We start from the raw sequence: 13,023 nt of genomic DNA, 5'->3' as shown, positions 1-13,023 counted from the left end.
CTCAAATGCTATACTCAATAATACGATCATCTATAGCCTAATTGGCATACTTCGGTATTTTTAATATATAAAGCATTTTGATCTATAATTCATATAATAACATAATCCATATGATATCAAATCTGTTAGCCCACATCAAACTAAGTATCTTAACTGATAATGCAGCATTCTACGGCTATGAATCTATATCATTAATGTTAAATAGTATAAGACAGTACATGCGACTGAAAAGTCAATATCAGTATGATTGGATCTATATATAAGGCGTCGTTTTAAATGCACATCGTTTATTCAATGTTGCTCTTTTTCATGGAATCCATCGATATGTATTAAAAAAACCAAATGTTCCCGTGGATATGTTAAAACTTAAAATACGAGATGTTTTAGTTATTTCTTTATTATGCTCGTTTTACTTCATTATTTTATCGGGATCGTATATACGTGGAGATGTTTACGATTAAGTCAGTCATATGCCTAGTTCTGATAGGAACATGAAAAGTTCTTTTTGAAATTTGTCATTGCTAGCTTGATTTATATAGTATTTTTCCAATATTAAGATCCCTTGAACTAGACTAATTTGGACAACTTGTTCTTTTCTTTTTTTACTGCTACCCGGGTACTTTTTTAATACCTAAAAAACAAAGCCTGTAAAAAAGACTTAGCGGGGTTGAATTGAAAGACGCATTCTTTGGCCTAATTTTTAGTAATTATATCTTATCTGGATAAACTTTACTTTAATTAAGCATATACATTAAAGAAATAGTTCCTGCAGGAATCATATACTCCCTCGCAAATGAATACAAGTCTTGAATATCTAATATTAACTAGAACTTAGAAGCTACGGAACCATGAAGCGATAAAGTATCTTACCAGATACAATACACTTTGACTTTTCTTGTTTGTCCTATATATTTAGTATTACCGTAGCTTACTCGTTATTATTATTATTATTAGTGTTATTATTATTATTATTATTATTATTATTATTATTATTATTATTATTATTATTATTATTATTATTATTATTATTATTATCAATTTTAACCACACGAGCGAAACATATTAAGTACAACATATTGCGCTCTTTTTTTCTTATACTTTTTGTTCAATCAAGTTAAAGGATAATGTTTGTTGGTTGCATTGTTCTTATACATTCCATTAAAGATGATGATATTTTGCGACAAGCAATGCGCACTTCACTTGCCATGCGTGAAGTCACAGCAAGGTACATGCTGTAATGTAATCCAAACATATTATTTCAAAAGCAATAATGTTCGAATGCACAAGTTGTTTAGTACCGGTATGACAGTAGTAAACTGGGCTAAAAAAGGAACTTATAATTTTTCACAAGGTCGTATCTTAACATCCTGTCCATATAAATGAACCAAAATTGCACACAAGATTACTTCAATACTCTACTCTAAATACTGGTCAGTTAACCAAACAGTTGTCCAACTGACACAACAGCAAAATGCACTGACGTGGAACAGCTTCCTGGACCACATTCACAGCCAATAATTGGCACCCAACACAAGAAATCCGTGAGTAAGTAGAATAGTGTGGAACAAGACCTGTTTCTTGAAGAAAGTCTGTAAAAAGCAGAAGCAGCACCGTTCCACAATAATCCACTTATTCTTTGGAAATAATCACCTGTGTAAGGATCTTGTACGCATTCTCACAGATTTCTTTTGCTGGGTGCCAATTATTCGCCTGTGAATGTGGTCCAGGAAGCTGTTCCGTGTCAGTGCATTTTGCTGTTGTGTCAGTTGGACAACTGCTTGGTTACTGACATGTGTTTAGAGTAGAGTATTAAAGTAATGTGTGTAAATTTGGTTCATTTAATGGACAGGATTTTAAGATGTGACCTCGTGAAAAATTATAAGTTTCTTTTTGAGCCCAGTTTAAGTAGTTTACACACCATGAGATCGTATTTTTATAAAGATGATATTATCGAACGCAACGCTGAATAAAATCAATCCAAATATTATTATCCGATTATGGCGAATCCAAAACTGATATTTCGCACCTATTTAGTCTAGTCGGACAGTTGTTTTGGTGGTAGAACTATAATAAGACAAAGGTTGGTTCATTATTCATGTTAGTCTAGGTGAGGTAATCTGCTCAAGTGCTATTGCAAATATGTTGGGAATCCCATTGAACAGCAACTATAGTGACTTGCCCACCGAGCTTGCTGACAAATCATGAGCCATTCATGCAATGTATCTTTGCTCTTCCCATTACAAACTCTGTCATGGAACTTATGGCCAATGCACTTCGTGTACTTTCTTAATGTTCTCTGTAGATGACATACTATTAGTTATCCCCTGTTTGTTCATGTAATGCGAAAAATATCATTGGTTTGAGGTCGTATCACATAAATGTTAAAAGACTGTATCATGATGATGCACATAATATAATTTGTCCGATGTTGTTTTTCTATGTTCAACACAGGCTTCAATGTGTCAAATGACTTGTTGTTCTCATGATATCAAATGCGATTTCCCCTGTATACATGGTATAGGATAATTTCAGTAAAATATAAATATAATAATATGCCATTGACGACCAGTTACCAGTTCCTGAACACTGTCTACTTTGACCTACATTATTTTGCAATATTTAACTATAATTTCGCAACCTCGCATATTTCATGTGGATCCTAAAAGTGTGATAATTTGAAATTCACAGACCTTGTTCCTGCAATTTACTTATATATCAAGGTAATCATGGATCACGACTTTTTTATTGTTTATGCCACGTTACCAATGATAACAATGCATGATATTATCTATTTTGCAAATGTGAATACCGTCTGAATAGATCTGATATGTCATGTATGTGTCTTCACCTCATTTTGATTCAAAATTTACAATTGTCTCGACAGCTCATTCATAATATTATATCAATAAACTCTTTATATTACTTCCTCAATAGACGCAAATCGATTTTAGATTCAATCACACCTTTGTGTATAAAATGGAATATTTCTGATCGGTATATTAAGCATTCATTATACTGGGGCCTATCTGTGAATAGTTTGGGCATCTCGATGGTTTGGGGAAATAGACTCATAACGACATCATAATTATTAAAGTATTCAGTACACTGTATTGATTCTATGAATCTTAGGAAATGGACTCTATGGCTAAATAACGACCTATTAAGGGCTCGGAGAGCGATGTTTGCACAATATTGTTTCATATGATGGACGGCTTTTCCTCCTAGCTACATACACTTTAAGTACAGATCATGAGATGTATATGCCTAAATTTACTTCGAGGGCTGTTATATCAAACTAATTTTTTAATAATTTGTCATAAAATTTGTATTATTTGATATCAGAAGGACATTCGTCGTATTCAGAATACAATTTCGTGTGTCTGATGTGCTCTCAGGCCCCACAAAAATACTGGGACCGTCCCCTTAATAGATGATCCCTTTTTTTGGAATATTTTTCTTTTGAATATTAAATGAAATTCGGTTAATAGGTTCGTACCGCCTATAGGGACGTTCAATAAAATGTTGTATAATCTAGTCGTCCTGCAAGCGTGTGTGGTCAACAAACCATAATTGCAGCTGTGGTTTTCATCTCGCATTTCTTTAAATAATTATCTTATCCCTATAGTGAATCTTTTTAAAGAAAAACGAAGATGATGGGGAGAAGAAAAATGATTCTATTTTATGACCTACGTCCTTACTGTTTTTTGTCCCAATGACGAAGCAACTATTATCTTCGGCGCGTCAAGTATGTCCATGACTTGGCTATGCCTCTGTTGGAGACACAGTGGTACGCTAATAGAGTGGCTTAATTGAGCGTGTATCTGTTGCTGTTACATGTATCTTACACACAGCAACCGCGCATTCTAAGAAAACGATCTTGCCTGAACTATTTTGATCGTTTATCTATTTATAACATTTCGTTCGTTATTCATTATAATGGGTTAGGCTAATTTTAATGAGGTAGATACGATCCCCGGATACGATCTATAGCAAACTTTGAATCGGGTACCAATTTCTCCTCCATCTTGTGATTGTGTGATTACATAAGTTTAAATTGTCGTTTCCGTGTCATGTCAATAAAGATTCAGCCATTTGTCTATGTTGATTGTTGTCATGGTTGTCTTGTCAGGATTGTTGAAATGACCTATATCATCTTCTGCATGCCTTGAAATTTATGTTGTTTTCTGTTAAATATATATATTAAATTCGTGTATACTTGATGATTAGTGTTTATGTTCATTCTTTACTGTCGGGTTTCACGTAAACAAAAAGTTTGAACTTGCCTTTTGTAAATTTGAAGTGTAAAATAAAATGAAATTAATGTCAACATAAGATAAGTGAGGTATCAAGCCCGGGGTATCAAGATGGGAAGAAAGAAAGCATAATATAATCTAGCCTTTTTGATCACCAATACGTCGCTTAAAACTTATGGGCATTTGTACAGGTCGTGGTATAACGAAGTTATTATATTAAAGCCTTCACAACAAGTAACGCAGTCGTTATAAATACGCCCTGTAACTTCAGAACTAATAATCGTATTCATAATAATTTAACACAGAAAGAACGATGGTTTATTTGCCCGCATTTTGATACTTCTATACGTCCAACGTCTTTTTCAATATTAGCAACATAGTCACGATAGTAGTATTTTTAAAGTAAAATACCCGCGTTGCACTTTATTGATTTGGATTCATCACAAAGATAATGGCAAGTTTTATAATAATGAAACAATGCTGCTTAACCAATGATCGCTATAAAATGCACGTTTTAAATACCATAAATACTACAGTGAAACTTGTGTGTATAAAGAACGTTTGTCATTAATATGTTAGCTTATGTTATTTCGTGCATTTTGATTTAATCTCAACAGGGACAGGCCCAGGACCCGAACAAGTCGAGGACTCTGCCAGATCCCCTTCAACAATCACGGGCTTCCCTTTGGTGATCCGCACCAAATTGGACCAAATGCATTACCTGGAGGTGTGGTTCCCAACTTGAACACCAATCTCGGCTATTGCGGCTACACATGTGACGAGATTGAGGCGCTTCAGAACAAGATTCAAATTCTTTCCGAATCATACAACGAGATTTATGACAAAGTGGACGTATTGGTAAGTGGAGTATGTTAAGCACTGACACTATAAACATGTCCAAGATGGATATGTTTTTTCCATGCGCCCTTTATCATGTTTATATTCAAAACACATTTACTGTTAAAATATGGTTTATTCTTAATCTCATCATGATTCTTGCTTTTGGTTTACTTATCACAGGAGCATCAGATCCCATCCGATTTAAACATTGGCAATCTACCCACTCAATGTTTCTTTGACAATCAGTATCACAATGATGGTGCTAGTTGGAAGGTTGACAGGTGTACAACTTGTTCTTGTAATGTAAGTATTCGTCGGCTTCCTTAATCTTTTATATGGTAAATTTCCAATTGACTCTCCGCGGATCCGCAATATTACTGAATAAAATACAGTTAAAGCTAGTTAAACATAGACATTACATATAAAAGTACACATATGTATTTTTTTGAATCCCAGTATCTCCCCCTGTTTGACATGGCTTTCATAAAATCATTACTTTAACTACGTAAGTGGCGTAAATATAAATTGTATGATGATTTAATGCATGTAAGTTTATTTAGGTGGTGACTTCATTAAATCACCGTTCACACCAGGGTTCAACTTAGATATATCTGTCAATTAAAGGCAATGAATTAAAAACTTGACAAAGATAATACAGATTCTTAACCATGTTAACGAGACAATATGACTTTGTGGTCCCTGGAGTAATGAGACAACTCTTAATAAACATGATAAATAAAGGTTCCCTAGAAACACTGAAGAATAAAGCGCTAAATAATAATGTTGACAAATACAATAAGTCTTTGATACCAAAGTAAGCTTGACCATACCAACTGGCGACTGTTCATCAAAAGTGCTGAAAACCTGGAGCCTCCTAATTCCATATAGGTGTTGACAAATTATGAAATCAGGAAGAGTAAGCAAGATGTATACTGCTGATAATAGTCCCAAAATTACTTAAATATAATCCTCTATCATTACATCGCATGGAAGTTAAAATGGAACTATCCATGCATACTCTACCACAGTATACCGATAGAGATATCGTCCCTTAGGTGCCAATGCGTTCATGGCCGCAAAGATTGCGACGCGACGTCGTTTAAGAGGATGCGCTCCTTGTTGTAGCATAATTCCACTTTTAAAAATAAAACAATTAAGAATGGCGAGAAATTGTTCTGGAACTAAATCTATTAGATAAAAGCGATGATTACTTTTACCTACCCAGATCTATTGTCTAAAGCAGATTTTTGAAACAAAATAATCATATTCTCCAGTATGTGTCAGTATTTTTGAAGCCACAAGTAAATGAAACATAAATGAATGAAATGAAATGCTGTATCATCGGTATGAACTATTATTATTTTACAAGATGCAATTTACAACTACAATCTTGAAAGAAGATCCAATATTATTAAAAAACTACTAGTATTCCAATTACGTCCTTGGAGACACACATGAACACTTGCATTCTAATTGTTTTAATTGATGAGCAATGGTCAGCAACATATGAAAATAATGAAACAGGAAGAATATTACATAGTAATCATGATTGTATATGTATGAATGTTACTACGTATGTCTAGACCGAAAACCTCATTATAATTAAATAATTAACAAGCTCTTTGTGAAATTCAATGTATAAACTCTTTCAACAGTCGTGGTTCAAATTGATCTAGTCATCAATATAATCCAACAAATTAATAATGCTTAAGTGACAAGGATATCATTTGATGTTTCCTGGGAAAAATATGTTTGATGAAAACTTGGCATGTAATAGAAATATGCAAGACTTGAATAATTTAAAGAAAAACACATAAATGCTGGTTAATAACGCACAAATAAAATTGAAGCAGCTTATAAAATGTGTGTTATTTTTTTTTACCAGGCACCATCTGTGAAATGCAGCGTAATGGAGTGTCAACATGTACCTTGCAGAAATGCAATTATTGAAGACGGAGATTGTTGTCCTCGATGCCCAAGTGGTGAGTTTATCTTTAATAGTCCAAAATACATTTTTTCAGTCACGTTATCGAGCACGTTATTCGCAAACATAATTGGTTGTTTCTCAAATGAAATAAAGCAATTATTAGTTGTTGAGCGAGGACGTTTAATTTTGGCATGACTTATTCATTTTTGTGTGTGTGAAGTTATATATGTTATGATATATGAAGTTGGTATGGTATAACCAAAGTATAGCTAATGTACTTAGGCATGTTAGGTATAACCATGGAAAGTGTTTCGTACTTTCATGGTAATTGGTATAACATAGACCATAGCATAATAGGTTTGATTTATCAAATTTTGGATGACCTTAGTTTGGGTATATTTTTACTCTTAAAATTACACCCCTTATACAAATTGTTACTTAAAGCCCCACATTGAAAATCCTCGTTTCCCAAGAAAAACAGCAGACAGCAGGCCAGCATATGGCCAGACGGTAACGTGAGTAGGTTTATTTCACCTTGAAGGCATGGATATAGGCTAACTTTCCTCGAGGCCGTCCAATATGTCCTGCATTAGTAGGACTGTAACTGGTATCTAATGGTCAGTTTATACATCCAATATGTCATATAATTTATTCAGCATATAAGGTAATTTTGCTCTTACTAATTGCTGCATTACATTGTCTCTTCATTAAGATTCACTTATTTTTGTTTCATATATTTTTCAGACCAGGTGGATCAAGAAATTGGTTGGGGTACATGGTCTGAATGGACATCGTGTTCAGTGTCTTGTGGAGATGGTACACAGCAGAGGGGACGATCCTGTGATCGAACAAGTTTTGATTGCAATGGCCCGGATGTACAAACAAGAAATTGCAAAATGCCCAAATGTGTCGGTAAGAAAGAAGCAAATACTTCTCAACACGTTGATATGTGTGGGTTTTTTTTTGGTTCACAATTATTGTTTTGCCAAGATCTACCATATTGACATATTAACCATGTTATTAATGGTGATAAAGAGAGATCACATACCTACATGTTTCAACAATGTACAAATTTAGAACTCAGACTGGATTTTATAAACAATGTGACCTAAATTATGGTTGATCGGTACATTGATATACTATAATGGGGTTAAAGATTATGGTCCATTGTTCAGCTCTGAAATTGCAACAAAAACAAGGACAGATTTCCTGATGTGTGGTACCATAATCAGAACATTTTAACACACTTCCTCATCCAATCTTGTTATTCTGCGTAATCAGTGGTAAATTGTCAGTACTTTTTTTCATAAAGTATTTTTGTATAAGGAATTTTGTTTGATCTGAGAATAATTATTCTTTGTCATGCATATAAACCATGAATTCAAACTTGGTGCTCTTTTCTTTCAGAAATCATCGATGGCGGTTGGAGTAAATGGACACCGTGGTCGTGTCGTGTTACTTGCGGCAATGGTACAGAGACCAGAGTCCGGTCTTGCAACTCACCTTATGCCAAAAATGGAGGAAGAAAATGTGACGGTTTGGGACGGGATGAGCGCGTGTGTGTTAGACCGCCGTGCCCAGGTAAATATCATGACATTTGTAGCGTATTAGGTTTGTTAGCCAATGGTCAAGGTTTACTAGTTAGATTGTTTGTTTGTATTAGTATTTCTTAAATTATTTTGAATTACTTCGATTAACATTAGCTATTCAACTTAAAGAAATATGATTCTATCGTAATTTACCATTTTGCAGTTGATGGACATTGGGGATTGTTCTCTGAATGGTCTGCATGTTCCAAGACTTGTGACGGAGGCTGGCAATCGAGATCGAGATTCTGCGATAGTCCTGCTCCAGGTCATGGCGGGCGTGATTGTGTCGGCTTAGCTGAGGAGGAACGCCTTTGCAATGAGCATCCATGCCCTGTCGGTAAGTAGCATTTAATATTACATCATCACGGCGGATAACTAGCATGATTATGTTGTCAAAATTCGTTTGTATTGCAGGCACGCACTTAAAATAATACAGACATCATAATTTTTATTATACCATTGTATCCGAGTGTTGATGTGTTGCAACTAGGGCTAATGTCGAGTAGAATTTTCATTATCGACAATCGTCAAAATTAAGCTCAGAGACCACGTTATGCGTCGTTTATTTACATCAAAATATTATTGTCAACTACACGTAATCAAATCGGTAACTTACCTCTACAAAATGAAGTCTATTAATCCACATCATATATCTTATGCTCAATTATTACTTTTTTGCACCTAGAAGTTATTTCATGGTAAATAATGGTCATCTTAAGCTTATGTAATATTTTAAATGAAAATTAAGTCTTTGCAGATAATTAGTCCATGCTTGTAGACAATCAGGAAATTGCTTTGTCGACAATTTCCGACATCAACAACAGCCTTGTTGACAACCATGACAACAGCCTTAGTTTCAACTTATGATTACGTTTACATTGGAATATATGCAGCGGAACACGTTCAACATACCTGGTGAATGTTAAGAAGATGCTCCTTTGTCACATAATTTACATAATATGAACCTCATGAGATGTCGTAATATTTCAAAAATGTATTAATGCCGACAGTTCACGTCTAGTTCTGTAGTTCACCATTAGCTCTAAACTGATGACTCCTCATGTATTTGATTCCCCAGATGCTTGTTTGTCTAGTCCTTGTTTCGAGGGTGTCAAATGTACAAGTTTTGATGATGGAACTTATCAATGTGATGCTTGCCCCATGGGTTACAGAGGTGATGGAAGGAAATGTCACGACGTTAACGAGGTAAGACAGCATACCCCAGATTTTATACCAACTCAAACGTGAGTCAGGGACAATACTGCATTTGAATGAACCATCAACCACGAATAGACAAAATGTAAGATGATGTTTTAAAGATCATCAGTAAGCGTATAATATTTTGATAAAAATGGGTAGTTACTATAAAAGCAGCATACGCGTGATACATTGTAGTTTCATGTTATACTGATACTCTCTGCCCTTATGCCTTCAATAATAATTTATGTATGAAAGAAAGTACATAAATGGGGAGTGTTTGAAACGCCCGCGTTCCAAATGCACTTCGTCTTCTATTTAAGTCATTGTTCGTTCATTTTAGCAGACTTTACGGTTGAGTGGTTTGAATGGATAGACGACGGATATGTTTGAATACTGCATATTGAAAACTCTCCCAGAAAACTCTCCAATGTCTCTCTATTTCATATGCTCAAAATGGTCAGAATGCAATTTGAAAATGATTATTGTTCCTAATTCACTCAGTTTACGAAAATTTGGTCTAGAACCCTAAATGCAGTATTCTTTTATGTGCTAATGTTTCAAATAGTAAATATTTATATTTATCCTGTAAGTTCTGTAACTATATGCATGATTCTGAATCTTCAAAGTCAATGTTATTTATTAAGATGTTATTTTTTGTAATTCAAGTATTTAGTTTGATTTCACCCAAACATCATAATTGCCTCGAAACAAGTGTCGTCTGCATGTTCGCCTCTTTGTTTTGAATTCAATTTCAATTCCGAATACTAATAAGCACTATATTACTGGCAATAGTTGATGCTTTCTGACATTCAAACACTCGGAGACTTTTCATAATCATATGGAAATCACACTCTAACATTGGATATCCTTTTAAATCTCCTTTGTTGATTATCAACTTTGATAGCCTTCCGACATAGACATGATAGAGCTTCAAAATACAAAATGTTTGTTTTCCTTATATGCTATAAAAATCATTCTAAATATTGTTCTGTAACTGTCATATTCCTGTCATCGCCATGTGGCAGTTCTGTCCGGTTCATGCAAAAGTTCTCACGTCAGAAATTATGGTATTTCCGCGCGCGGTGGACTTTTACTTCATCCAGTATAATTTGCTTTTCCTATATAAGCATAAACCCTGGAAGATATTTCTTCCATGGTCTATGATAACTATAACATAGAAGTGCAATTTGGTGACATATCTGTTATTTGAATTCAGTTCTCAAAACAAAAGTTTTGCACCGACTTGTGACATAACTCCGCATAACACAGTCTTGCCACTAATACTCAGAGCTAATACCGAACGGCGTGCCGGAGTATTAGCACATTATATTGGATAAATTGAGTGAAATTATTGAAATATATTTGACAGAGTCCAAGTCGCAGAGGCATAAACCTTGCGCAGCAATCATGGTAATGACTTAATGACAAATAGCACTGATTAGTGAAAAGTACTGCAGTCCTTTGCAAAAGATAAACTACGCGTTGAAAGTCGCGGGATAAAAGTAGGGGGGCTCTTTTCGTTTGGAAAGTGCGAACATTTTAAGAAAGAAATTCCGAGTCTTTTTTTGTCGGTCATAATTTATAGGACAGACCAAATAGTTATATGCTCTTAATATGAGAATCTTATTATCTGAGGCATTCGTAGTTCATTGTATATATACTTTGGTGACATATCGTTTCTTTATTTAAACTAATGTAATGATATTTTGTAATATCCACGAGCTAAGTACCGAACGGTGTGTCGCATGCCAGAGTATAATAATTATTTGACGAATCAAGTGAAATTATTGAAATATATTCGACAGAGGTCCAATTTGGAGATGCATAAACCTTGCGCAGTAACGACTTGCTGACAAATAGCACTGATTAGTGAATAGTAATATCATGGCAAAGGACAAACTAATTTGTCAAAAGTACGGGTTCCTTTCGTCCGGAAAGCGCAATCATTTTAAGAAAGAAATTCTTTACGTCAGGACATGTATGAATTACATGAAACAGGGGACAGACCAAATAGTTATGATACTCTATTTTGAGAATGTCATTATTTGAGGCATTCGTATATCGTAATGAGCATGACGCAAAGCAGAAAAGATTATTACTAGTAGCCAAGTTGTTATAGTAGGAATGCCTCTCTATCCGTCAATAAAGTAAATTCTTCTCAACACTTGTGATTTGAAAACGACATTTATTTAAGGTTACTGTTCAAGTTTGAATACGCCCGCTCCTTTTTCTACTGTGAATTTCCTACTGATCAACAAATCCCGAGTTCTGAACTCAAATGAACTTGAAAATGTTAGTAATACATATACCATGTATATACAGTTAGTTTGTATAAACAAACATTTTAACAAAATGTTTAGGTAAACTTATGATTTATTTTTTCATTTCGTTCTAGTGTAACGAAGTTCCTAATGCCTGCTTCAACAATCACGGCGAGCATCGATGTGTGAATCTCGAGCCTGGCTATCAATGCAGATTCTGCCCCTTGGGATTCCGTGGAAATCAGCCGACTGGTATTGGAATATATCATGCCCGAAGATACCCACAGGTAAACATTTTTTAGTTATTATATGTTTCTTAAGGATTCGCGGGAGATAAACCGCTATCTTGGCGCCATCCCGTCAGCGCTATAGGATAGATAACTGATGTCAATGCCTTGATTAGTATTGGCATAAAAGGGGTATATTCTTTTGTGTTTCTTTATTTTGTTTGTTTGTTTTCGTCATCATGGTCATGGAAATAAGAGAGTGCTACTTGGTATTCTAATAGGCGCAGTAATTTAAGTCAATGAGGAGTGATTTACGATTATATTGATATTTTTGCCGTGTTTGGTAAGCTAATATCTAAGTTTCAGAGCTAATTTAATAGGGAGAACCCGATATATACATATTTATCTCTATGTATTATTACTCAAGCAAACGAACAACGCAGCATCATTCCTATTAAACTAAAATAACAGCACATAACACCAGTATTTGCGAAAAAGATTTATGGCACCTATATTAAGAATTATGCCTACAATTTATGATTTAAACTTTTATTATAGGCAATTCAATACCAAAAATACATGCCAACTATGTTGACTTTAAGTGAAGAGTTTTTCGCGGGTCAATCAAAGCTGACAGTTGAGCAGCCTCGTTTATATCACATCAGGATTCGCGTAGTGTTGTTATAGGATTATATAACCTAGTGATGGAATGCTATATCATATTTG

At 34.6% G+C, this 13,023-nt stretch overlaps 1 protein-coding gene across 1 annotated transcript in view; it reads left to right on the top strand.

The window, feature by feature from the left end:
- LOC140152994 (thrombospondin-1-like) overlaps positions 1-13,023 on the top strand; it is a 35,908-nt gene that overhangs the window by 7,532 nt on the left and 15,353 nt on the right. The window contains 9 exon segments of the mRNA XM_072175563.1: positions 4,871-4,986; positions 4,989-5,111; positions 5,274-5,396; positions 6,979-7,075; positions 7,765-7,932; positions 8,428-8,601; positions 8,773-8,946; positions 9,688-9,815; positions 12,205-12,357. Of these exon segments, the coding sequence (XP_072031664.1) occupies positions 4,871-4,986; positions 4,989-5,111; positions 5,274-5,396; positions 6,979-7,075; positions 7,765-7,932; positions 8,428-8,601; positions 8,773-8,946; positions 9,688-9,815; positions 12,205-12,357 (1,256 nt within the window).

This window comes from Amphiura filiformis, chromosome 5 (genome assembly GCF_039555335.1).
Source record: "Amphiura filiformis chromosome 5, Afil_fr2py, whole genome shotgun sequence".
In the NCBI taxonomy this organism is placed as follows: Eukaryota; Metazoa; Echinodermata; class Ophiuroidea; order Amphilepidida; family Amphiuridae; genus Amphiura; species Amphiura filiformis.
This window is presented reverse-complemented; position numbering and strand designations above follow the sequence as displayed.